Here is a 12,876-nt window from a genome sequence, read left to right as displayed (position 1 = left end):
AAATAAAATTATAGCTACTCTGTGCAATTGGATGCATTTTTCCATTAGATTATAAATAGTTTATTATTCAAAAGAAGTTTTGGAATAAAATTACTTATTTGCTTTCTCTGCTGAACATTCAGATGTACAACAGAATTAACCACAGAATATGCAGGAAGCAATCACTAGATGATATGACTACTACTGTGATTAAAATTTTAATTCAGAGTAGTAAAAACAAAACAAGGTAAAGGTGGCGAGGGTGATGAAAACTCATTGTTTTGAATCCCAGAACCTGAGGACCATGTAAAACTGTATTTCAGAAACAAGGAGAGTAATGGTCTAATACCATGAAAAATGCAACCCTGGAGAATCTCTATATTTGAATTAAACCAACCCTAAGAAGACTTTTATTTTTTACCATTTCTTTAACATAACTCAGATGGTGAGTGAGATTTATAGGCATGAATGAAAATGCTTTAACCTATATGTCCTATAGCAGGGGTCCCCAACCCCGCGGCTGCAAACCGGTACTGGTCCGCGGCCTGTTAGGAGCCGGGCTGCGCCGCAGGAGGTGAGCGGTGGGTGAGCAAGTGAAGCATCATCTGTCGCTCCCCATGGCTCCCCATCGCTCACATTACTGCCTGAACCATCCCCCCCATAGCTCGTGTTACTGCCTGAACACCCCGCACCCCAATCTGTGGAAAAATTGTCTTCCATGAAACCCATCCCTAGTGCCAGAAAGGTTGGGGACTGCTGTCCTATAGCTTTTATTTAGCAAGTCTCTTAATATGTGCATAATTACGCCAACATCAACTCTTGATTACATTAAGATTTTGGCTTTATCAGTTAAGGAACTCCAATAGGAATGAAATTCGCAGACTCTGAAGTCATGACACAGTGATGGAGCTTTTAATTAAGTCGTGTCGATGTGCTGCTTTTTCTTTTTCCTCAGGTCCTCCCTCGACAGACCTGTGGGTTGTTCACACACACTATTTTCTACAAAGAGTATCCAGGAGGCCCCCAAGAATTGGATAAAAGTATCAGAGGAGGTGAACTTTTCCTCACAATCCTTCTAAACCCAGTACGTATTCTATTTATACTTTTTACCATAACATCAGAACTTTCAAATATATGTTTCGTTTTATTTCTATTGTCAACCCTCTCACAAGAATAGTTGGTAAATACTAGAGAAAAATTAGACTAAATCTCCAAATATTCAATTCCCTTTATAATCGTCAATCAAGAAAAACACAGATTGGTCTTCCCTGGTGGTGCAGTGGTTGAGAGTCCACCTGCCGATGCAGGGGACACGGGTTCATGCCCCAGTCCAGGAAGATCCCACATGCCACCGAGCGGCTGGGCCCGTGAGCCATGACCGCTGAGCCTGCGTGTCCGGAGCCTGTGCTCCGTGACGGGAGAGGCCACAACAGTGAGAGGCCCACGTACTGAAAAAAAAGAAAAAAAAAGAAAAACACAGATTTGTTAAGATTCATATGTTGAATATAACAGTTAAATGTAAGATATCTCAATGTTGTCTCCTATACTTGAATTGCAGTAAAGACATATATACAGTTCTATAACCACAAATTAACATTCACAATAATGTGGTGCATATGTTGTCTATAAGTTGAATTTGTTTCTAGCTCAAGGTATTAGTAGACATACATTTCAGTCTCTAAAAACAATCACAATGCAAAACTGCATTGAAAATACGTAGCTATGCATTATCTTTGCATACTAGGGTCATCTGAGGCCTGTTTTTAAAATCTCCATTAATTTTGTTTGGAATCAAAGCTAGAGAATTTGTCCCTTTCAATTGTGCCCTTTCATCTTTCAAAATTTTGCAATTTTATTTCCAGTTATATGTGGAAAAGTATAGCAGTGTGGGAATATATCATCATTAGATAATGTTGAGATTATTTCAGCTTTCTCAATTTTTTCCCATAAAGATTCCATTTCTGAGGCCTTAAAGAGGCATGTCCTTTTTTACATCCCACTGCACCAATAAAAAATATCAAATAGTGAGTTGCATGCTATGTCCACCTTGTTTAGTATAAGAAATTTTCATACTCAGGGAAAATGATTCATGCTTTAAACAAAACTATAGCTCAGTTGTCTGTGGCAAAGATCCAGGTATGTTTTAAACAACTTATTTAGATAATTTATATATGGTGTTTTTAATTCCTAAAGAAATTAAATAAAAACCTACCTTGTGTAAAGACGAAAACTGTAAAATTGGATTGGAGGGATAGGGAAGTGGGGGGCCAAAATGCCTCACATGAGTGTGAGTAATCAACAAACCTCCTCAAACTGCAGAACTATTAAAAACAAAACAAAACAAAATGGTCTGTTGTGTTGGGGTACCACTAAACTGGAGAACAGATTGGATGCTCTGTGATCTTAGCAAGAAACTCTATTTCTCAGAGCTTGCTTGCTTTCCTGTAAAACAAGCTTGTTGAACTGGACAGTCTTCAGTGTTCCTCAAAAGTATTCCTTTTGGATATTCCATTTTTTGTGTATAATTCAAATTCATTGAGACTTAAAAGGATCAAAAACGTTACAAAAATATTTTTTGGAAATTGAGGTATACATGTGAATGTTAATGCAAGCAAATGTGGGAAATCTTTCTCTTTAACCCTTCCCTCACTAATTGAGGATTTGATCTCCATAGAGGCAATGGCCACATCTTCATACCGTTTTCACTCTGGAACTACACCCCCAACCCCAAATCTGCTCTGGTCACCTACTCAGGGGAAGAGATAAGCATCAGAACACTGATGATTGCCCCCCCCAAACCTCTTGCTCCCCAGGTCTGATTGTTACTGATATTTACTACCTGGGTGCCCATCTGACTACTTGTCGTTAAAGAGATGGATTTATAACGGTTTTTTTGTTTTTTTTTTGTGGTACGTGGGCCTCTCACTGTTGTGGCCTCTCCCGTTGCGGAGCACAGGCTCTTGACACGCAGGCTCAGCAGCCATGGTGCACGGGCCCAGCCGCTCCGCAGCATGTGGGATCTTCCCGGACCGGGGCACGAACCCGTGTCCCTTGCATCGGCAGGTGGACTCTCAACCACTGCACCACCAGGGAAGCCCTATAACTGTTTTTAAAATTTTTGAATTCAGTACTTTTTATAAAACATCATTCAGGGACTAATAGTTGGTCCCTTAAATAAGATGAAAGACTATTTGGCATTTCTATCTTTAGCACTTGTTGTGAACTAGCAAGATAACACTAACCTCACGTAAAAAGCTTACGATTGCCACACAGATTTATTTTAATTGCAGAGGAATAGAACCGTGGAAGAGGGGAGTTTTCAGGAGACTTCTAGAGTCCAGTCACAAACTGCAGTTACTTTATCATTGTGAATTGATGGTGATCTTAAAGTAGGATCCATGAGTAAATGAGAGAGACCCAGATAGACACAGAAGAAAGAGCAATGCTACAGGTAGTCAATAGTGTGGATAATATAGGACATTCTATGTATGGAGATATGGGCCTGGATCAGACAAATAATGGTCCACAAAGATATGGAAGTAAGGAATAAAGTTGCTCAAAACATGAACAGCATAGCCATAGGCAATCCAGGTTGATGCTACTCAGCTCTCTATGGAGACAGGCTGCAAGCAGCATCTGACAGAACCCAGATCAAAACGGGGCTTAGTTCTAGAGCTGCATATGCAGAAGTTATCAGATGTATTAGTCAGGGTTCTCCAGAGAAACAGAACCAAGAGGATGAGTGGGAGAAGAGATTTATTATAAGGAATTTTATGTGTTTATGGAGGTTGACAAGTCTCAAAATCTATAGTCAACAAGCTAGAGTCCCAAGAGAGCTGATAGTGTAGTTCTAGTAGAAGTTGTATGGCTTGAGAACCAGGAGACCTAATGGTATAGTTCCAGTCCAAAAGCTGGCAGGATTGAGACCCAGGAAGAGCCAATGTTTCAGTTCAAGTTTGAAGGCAGGAAAAAAAACAACAAAAAAAACCCAAAAAGCAACCATCTTGTTCAAAGGCAATCAGGCAGGAGGAGTTCCTTTTTACTCACAAGAGAGTGAGACTTTTTGTTCTATTTGGCCTCAACTGATTGGATGAGGCCCATCCACATTAGGGAGGGCAATCTGCTTTACTCAGTTGATCAATTCTGTTGTTAATCTCATCCAAAAGCATCCTCACAGGCACACCCAGAATAATGTTTGAGCAAATATCTGAGTAACCTGTGGTCCAGTTGAGTTGAGACATAAAATTAACTATCATTCCTAATGAGGAACTTAAGATGGGAGCAGACTAGAAGTAAGTAAATGAAAAGGGGAACACAGAAAGAGGGGCAGAAGTGATGAATGAAGTAAAGATAATGTAAGCTTGGAATTTTTTGTACGTGTGTCCTATTGTGAATAGAGAGACATCACAGATGATGGGCTATGATCAATAGTCACTTCACCGATGTGGAAAAAAAGAAGTTTTGAGGCTGCTTGATTAATTATTATTTTAAGTTATATGGTTCCAGCAAGGCTGGCAAAGATGGAGTCTGCAGGAAGAGAATGAGGAAAGAAGAAAACAAAAAATAATACTGATACACAGCCTTCTCCTCTGGTCTATTCTTTTTCTCTAGTCATCACTTAATTCTTTGTCAGAATAAAGAGTATCTCCTTATTCTTTCACCAAAACCATGCTGAAGAAAAAAAAATCTATAAATTAATTGATGTGAAGGTATGTTTTCAACATTAATTAATTAATATGCTAACTCTAAAGAATATTTGTATTCTAACAGAGCCTATTCCTGAATGAGAGGTCTATGATTGTATTAATTTAGGTATCAAAGTTCCTTGGGGAAATATGATTTTAGTAAAAAGCATTCAACATCCATGAAATCATAGAGAAAGATGACTGACCACCTCTTCTGACCACCTAGGAAAATTGATGTCTGTGAGGGCTTATAAGTAGGATAAGTGATCATAGTGTTAGCATAAACTCTAAAGATTTAAGGCCATTCTAACTTTGTTTCATTTTTTCAATAATGGTCTATACTTTCACATCATGAAAATACTGTAGACATCCTATATTATAACACCTCTCCTGCGTGGTGATTTTCTCCTCTGATTTGTAAATGATCCATAGAATTTTGTCCTTTTACCTTTTGGTTTTCAGTATGTTAATGAATGGATGAATAACGATATAGATAGCATGACACAAAGCTGGCAGTGACGGTAATTACACCAGATGATAATGTTAATACCCAGTTATACTTAGCAAATTGGAGTGATAGACAAAATCTAGCAAGATGAAATTTAACAGGGAATAATGAAAAGCCCCCAAATTACTTTCAAACAAAATAGTGTATAATGCCAGCATTATATATGGATAAATATTATATAAAGATAGAGTAAATCTGCCAGAAAATTGTATGGGCTACATCATGTCCTATTCAATTCCTTGTCATTGAAGTTGTCTAAACAGAAATTTTGTAGGAATGTGAAATCTCTTACTTTTAATCTGACGCTAAGACTGTGATTCTGTTCTTATCCAGTTAGATGTGGGGTATATCTTTTTCACTGTAAAATATAAAAAATATGAAGTAGGTTTAATTTTATGTATTACAGACCAGCATTATATATTTAGTTTTAGTCTGTGATTATAAGGTCAGAGGAAAAAGGGAAATGGTAACTTATCAACATGTATAAGAACTAAAAAATGAGATAAAAATGGGAAGATATTCAGTGGTAGATGTATTGAGGGAAATAGAAGAGAAAAAATTTTCTATCATCAATATACTGAAAGAAATATTAGTGCCAGATTTAGCAGACCATTTTGAACTGGTTGGTAGTTTCTAGACTCATTTGTATGCAAGCATCCTATGAGTCTAATAAAAGCTGGAAAAGGTATGTGAGGGAATATCCTGGAATTTCCCCCTCTAGGGTACTTTAAAAGAGAATCAATGACTATATAGTTCTTTCTTATTGCCTTGGGAGTTCATCTACCTAAAGGAAGGGGACTGGATTAAATTATTTTGAAAAGTTCCACATATTTTTTTTTCTGGTTCATAACTTCCACAACTCTGCTCTGAAGTCAAAAAGGCATGAACCACACCAAGACCAGCATAGCCTCTTTCCCTGTCCAGCTTCCAATTTAGGAATTCACATTATTTTGTGTCACCCCCCCACTTAGACCCGTATCCTTTCTGTGTTCAAAGGTCTCTGATATTTTTTCTTTATGCATTTTCAATAGTTTTTTTAAGTTAATTTTGACTCTAGCTGCTATCCTGTTCTCATAGTTTGACACATTTTAAAATATGTCATTATTTCTAATATATCATAAAGCAGAAAATGCAAATTGAAATATATTTTTACATCTTGACTCACATATGAACTCCTAATACTGTTGCATGTTAGATTTTTTGATTCAGAAAACTGCAAGAAATGGGGTTTCTTGATTTCCTTAGATACCAACTTGTTTTGCCCAAATGAATGTAAAAATTGAAAATTAAATGATATTAGGGCTGTTTGAATGACATTTCAAAAGAAGAGCTAGGCATCTGTCCACTTAACATTCAGGTAACTTCCTCATTTTTTTTTTAGATTCTATCATGACCTCATCACATATTGATATTTGCCTGTACTGTTCCACACTTGTCAAATACTAACATGTATTTCCCTAGTGCCAAATTCTTCTTGTATTTTCAATATAGTCTTTGTACAGATAGGAAGAAAGATAATTTAATCATGTATGAGGTGAAACAGCTTACACCAGGTAACCCACCATCATTCAAATTGAGACACTACCCTATAAAATATGCAGCAACTGGCAATAGTAAGGAAGTCTGGAGTCTTATCAGATGGTGTCACTAGTAACTATAAAAGCTTGAAATGAATATGCCTTACCAGATTTAATTTTTTTTTTCTAGCTCATTTTAATTTTGTGCTACACAAAGAACAGTATGAAGATAGAATTTTCTAAGTTTTCTTAACATATATATCTAAAGATACTCCGATTCTAGAGTGCTTTAAAATGGCAGTACTGTAACCAGGAAGTCTACGTTGTCCAAAGTTCAGAGCAGTGCCTAGACTCATTAACCTTTGTCTGTTCTTTGGCCAGTTGCAAATCCAGGTGAACAAAAAATATGTGCCTGAAACAGCAGTGTACTTGAAATTGACAGTAGAGTATAATGGAAGCGCAATGATATACTTCCCCATGTGCTGTCTCCTGAAACTTCATACACTTAGGCTGGTTAATGAGCTTTCCTTTCTCATGTATATCAATCTCCAAAATCATGGAATCTAATAGCAGGTCAGTACATTATGGATTAGAGCTGGCTTTTCAGACAGATTAGAGAAAAGGCAGCTGCAAGGCGTAGGAAAACATCAACATGAAATAACCTGAACCAAACTTTAATTTCTTTTTCATGCTTAAATAATATGGAAGTAGATATGTAAGATAATTCACAGAAACATATTTTATGTGCAGTGCAGAAAAATAAAATGCAAGAAACATCCCGAGTCCTTTTCAGAGAAGATTAAAAAGAATTACAGATTACTGATATTCAAAGCATCCAAATATTCTTTGACGATTTTGATTTTCTATAAATGCTGCACTTTATAGAAGATTGTAACAATCAGATAATATTTCATGTAGAACAAAACAAATATATATTCCACCAAAATATACTTCTTAATAAAATAATATATTAATATTTCTAACTCAGGGTCACGGGGGATATTGACACATGTTCCAGCAGTGTTTATTAGAAAAACAATAATAAATTAACTTCCAACTGCTCTACTACAGTGAAATGTGCCTCTTATCTGTGCAGGGACTTTGAAGCAATTAATGTCATTGGGAGCTCTGAGGCTTAGAGCCTGGGAGAACAGCCACCAACTGTGAGAAGAATGAACCCCTGTAGAATATATAGATTGTGGAAAATTATATTTCCACTCACTGAAAAACCTACAGTCACCTCTTTTCTTCCCTTATTCTGTTTTTTGAGTTTTGGGGTTTTTTGTTTTTTTTTTTTTTTTTCTGTTTTTTACTTTTCTTAAAGATTTGCAAGACTAACCTTTACAAAAGGACATGAATCACCACTTCTGCAGTGATTCACACTCTCAGCAGGGATACTGTAGAATATGGAGTCAGCTAAGATCCATGGCCTCAGTACAGATGATATTTTTTTCTGTCCACACTGAAAATCAGGATCAGAGTTATTATAAGGTTTTAGAGAATGAGGAGAAAATTTTGCTTTCTCCTGATTTGGGGGTAGTGCGTGTTTTGTATGATTTCCCACAGTTGGATTTACTTAGCAATTAATAGCTCAGAATATAAAGTGCACCACCACAAAAGAACAGGATATTTTGTCTCCTAAACCTGAACTCTGTCTTCTTGCCAAATGAGAGAAAGGTTGCTATTATTGTATAGACACGCATCTTTCTAAAGCAGTGGTTGCTACAGGTCCTGATGGAATACAATTTACATTCCTCTATACTTCTAGATCATGAACAAATCCATAAAATTGCGTTGTTTTTTTCAATTTTGTTTCCCTAGAAAAATAAATGAAAGCAGCAATATTTTACTGGGGAAGTCTATTTCATCTTGTGTAACTGGGTAATTTAGTTTTCCCAAAGCATGTTATGAAAGGTAGTGGAATAGCTCTTTAGCATAAATAAATTTTCAACAGCAAAAAATACAACCTCCTGTTTGTGCAGTTGTTAGTTAATAGACAAGCCTTTTATTCCTCTGTTTTGAGTCTTACAGTATACAAATATTAGGCGCATAATGCTCACGACGATTAGGGATCGTTTGGAAGGAAAATCAGTGAATTCATGATTGTTAAAAAAACAAAACCATCTCTGAATTAGTCTTTATATGATTTAGTGGCTGGTGAGATAGTAAGAAATTAGGGGGTTCTGTGGGAGCCCACAAAATGAATGTTGATATGTGTGCTCTTTTTGGCTTGTGAGTATTCACCCACCGTAGTGTTCAAAATGGTTGATTTTATTCTCTCTTCCACAAATTATATAACACCTAGATATATATACAATGTATATTGTTTCTCTCTTTCTCATTTATTTCTTTATTTTTAAATCTTAAAGTGCATTGAAGCAGAAAGGCCTCTTCGGATCACTTTACTTTATTTCATCTCGGTTTTTCCTACTTCATTTTCCTCTGACTGCTCCTCAGAGTAAGATATTGTGAAAATAAAAATGTGTGTCCTTTTCTAAAACATGTTGATATTTTCACATTTTTGTATTTTAAGAGCCCAAATTATTTTGTCTTAGTTTTTCCATTAGTGGCTTAATGGAAAACTTAATGCTGATATGATAAGGAGTATTTATAAACATTAAACTTGCTGGTACCCATTGAGGAATTAAAGTCTTATAATTTCCGTCCATACAGTCTTATCCACAGATGTCCAAAGGGGTCTATCACTCAAGTTAGCTGGAGTTGATATTTGTTAAATTTTTCTTTGAGATTCATAAAATCTCAAACGTAAAAATTGTTGACAAAAATAATTGGGAGTCTGGTGTTTAATTCATAATGAATTGTTAGAATGCCATCAATGGTATTTGTATCTCAATCGTTTTATTTTTGTTTATTTGATCTTTTTTTTTCAAGGAGATCTTCTTGATGTGTTCACTATAAAGTAGTTCTATTGTATGGATGTTTATGTGTGTGTATAACCCCTTCAAGGAAGGCTTCGGAATCCTGTCCAGAGGAGTTGATATTTGAACTGAGCATTGTAGGGACTCATCAGACAAATGAGGTGGTGTGGTGGGGAATGTGAGTTTGCAGTAGGAGAGGGAAGAGCTGCAGAATGTTACAGAGGCTAAAATGACCGTGGCAAGTTTGGGAACTGTAAATGTTTGCATTTCACAGGAGTACAAAATGAAGATAAGAGTGGGTAAATAAAATTATGAAAGGTTTTGTATGACGTGTTGACAGTTTGAATGCTATTATTCTATTGTGAAGAGGGAAGGAATTTAAACAAGGGAGTGATAGATAGACCCAAATAATAATTGTTATTTGTAATTCTAGTTGACAGGTCGGGGCCTTCCTACACACTCCTTCTTATGCCTATAGTACTTTTCTATTCCCACTGCTCTTGACTCGACCTTACTATTTTCCCTCAAATTTCTTTCGCTCACCTGGGTCCCCTCACAGGTTTAGGTCAGCTCTCACTGCTATATGTTCACACAGAGCCACATGCATAATACTGTTCACAGTGGAGTCTTTATGTTTAGTGAATGTTGTCTCCCTCACCTGGGCTACATGCATACCCTGGAACAGTATTGCCTCAGTAGGTACTTGTTCAATTAGACAATAAATAAAAATTATAGCATCAGAACTGTATGTGTCTACCTCATGCCATTTCACATGGTTTGTTAACTTTGTATCAGAAGAAAAGGGAAAGGAAAGGAGGAGGAAGGAATGAAAAAGGGGTGGGGAGAGGAAATAAAGGAGAGGGGAAATATAAAAGGAAAAGGAAGAAAAAGAAGAGGAGAAGAAGGGAGTTAAGGATGGGAAGAAAGAAGGAAAACGGGAAGCCATTTCTTCCTCTTTTCATAAAATCAGATGGGCAGCAGGAATGTAACTGTATTGTCTACTAACCAAACTGAGAAAATCTTGTTTTATTTTATTTTTCCTGGCTGGCTAAATACTGAAGAAAAAGTCCTATGATTTCTCTGTGCCTCAGAATTTCTCTGTCCATAAAATGGGGAAAATAATGTTGGTTCCCTTACTGTTTTACACAGATAGTGTGAGACGTAGCGAAAAGCAAGTGCTTTGATTTTTCAGAGAAAATGTATATAATTTGGACATAATTCTTATTTGAAAAAGTAGAAGTATATATCACTTTTATTATCAATGATATCTGAGGTGTGTTAGCAACCCATAAACCGTGGTTTTATTTACAGTTTGGATTTTGCTTGATTGTTTCTCCCTGCTAGAACACATAAATCATGTGATAAAGACAGTCTCCTTTACAAAGGTATTTATTTCATTATAAGTTTTGCTTCTGAAAACGTTTTTGGTTGTCACCTTACTGTGCTTTCTGAGCTATTTTTAAATGATAAAATTTCTACCATTATTCTTTATTCCAGTGAAACAAACTGAGTCATTGAACCCAGTGCTTGCTTGGTCGGTCAAGACTGCTTTCTTTGGGGGGGTGGGGGGGGCGGGTACGCGGGCCTCTCACTGTTGTGGCCTCTCCCGTTGCGGAGCACAGGCTCTGGACGTGCAGGCTCAGCGGCCATGGCTCACGGGCCCAGCCGCTCCGCAGCATGTGGGATCTTCCCAGACCGGGGCACGAACCCGTGTCCCCTGCATCGGCAGGCGGACTCAACCACTGCGCCACCAGGGAAGCCCAAGACTGCTTTTTTAATTTGATTTTGTTGTCTACCAAAGTACCTCAGATGTTTTTGCCAAAGGTTTTTGTTTTTGTTGTTAGTGTTGCTGATTTTGAGGCCTTTTATTTAGTTTTTGTTTTATATTAATAGAGAGTTTTTCTGGAAACACTAGGTCCATACTTCGTAATACTTTATGGCTAACACTGACTGTAGTGCTCAAATGAGAGGTGAGTAGAATTATTGCAGTCTCTGTGTTTAGTACACAAAATTAATGACATGAAAAATGGAAGACCTTCCTAAATAAAACATAATTACAGATAATTTAGATGAATGAGTTGAACTTACTAGAAATAAGAAAACCCAACCCCACAAGCCAAATAGAAAACTCTAGGCTGATTTTCATGATGTATCACAAAAGGAAAGATACTCTTCATGTCAGCCAGCCTTGATCCTATAGATCTGTCTCCACTGGACTTCACATCTAACAGAACAGTCCGTGTTCAATTACCTCTCCGTGATAACATTAACTACAACTAGAGAGGGAGCCAACAGATTTACAAGTAAAGTAAGGTCATGTTTTTGTGAACAGAGTTCATGGTGACTGCCAGCCTCCCTTAGCACTGTATGAAAATTACTAGCTTAAACAATGTAAAAGGTAAGATTTCGAGCATGAAGTGTTTCCCTGATTTATAGTTGTCACTTTTAACACAATTTAAGGTATCCAATAATGCCATTCAAAACATAAAGTGTAAGTAGCAGAATTGTGCTCCTTCTTTTTTACTTTTTTTCCTTAATACTTATAAGCTAGGTATTATTATTATTTTTTAACATCTTTATTGGAGTATAATTGCTTTACAATGGTTTGTTAGTTTCTGCTTTAGAGCAAAGTGAATCAGCTATACATATACATATATCCCCGTATCTCCTCCCTCTTGCATCTCCCTCCCACCCTCCCTATCTCACCCCTCTAGGTGGACACAAACCACTGAGCTGTTCTCCCTGTGCTATGTGGCTGCTTCCCACTAGCTATCTGTTTTACATTTGGTAGTGTATGTATGTCCATGCCACTCTCTCACTTCATCCCAGCTTACCCTTCACCTTCCCCATGTCCTCAATTCCATTTTTTACCTCTGCATCTTTATTCCTGTCCTGCCCCTAGGTTCTTCAGAACCTTTTTTTTTTTCTTTTAGATTCCATATATATGTGTTAGCATACGATATTTGTTTTTCTCTTTCTGACTTACTTCACTCTGTATAACAGTCTCTAGGTCCATCCACCTCACTACAAATAACTCAATTTCATTTCTTTTTTATGACTGAGTAATATTCCATTGTATATATGTGCCACATCTTCTTTATCCATTCATCTGTTAATGGACACTTAGGTTGCTTCCATGTCCTGGCTATTGTAAATAGAGCTGCAAAAGAACAAAAAATTTCACAATTTGTATGGAAACACAAAAGACCCCAAATAGCCAAGGCAATCTTGAGAAAGAAAAATGAAGCTGGAGGAATCAGGCTTCCGGACTTCAGACTATACTACAAAGTTACAATAACCAAGACAGT

The 12,876-nt window shown here is 36.9% G+C and overlaps 1 protein-coding gene across 2 annotated transcripts in view; it reads left to right on the top strand.

The window, feature by feature from the left end:
* LOC136123111 (bifunctional heparan sulfate N-deacetylase/N-sulfotransferase 4) overlaps window positions 1–12,876 on the top strand; it is a 239,054-nt gene that overhangs the window by 133,544 nt on the left and 92,634 nt on the right. For both annotated transcript variants that reach the window (XM_065877191.1, XM_065877190.1), the window contains exon 5: window positions 935–1,063. In XM_065877191.1, coding sequence (XP_065733263.1) covers window positions 935–1,063 — 129 coding nt within the window. The remainder of the gene's footprint in view (window positions 1–934; window positions 1,064–12,876) is intronic.

Source organism: Phocoena phocoena, chromosome 5 (assembly GCF_963924675.1).
Source record: "Phocoena phocoena chromosome 5, mPhoPho1.1, whole genome shotgun sequence".
NCBI lineage: Eukaryota > Metazoa > Chordata > Mammalia > Artiodactyla > Phocoenidae > Phocoena > Phocoena phocoena.
This window is presented reverse-complemented; position numbering and strand designations above follow the sequence as displayed.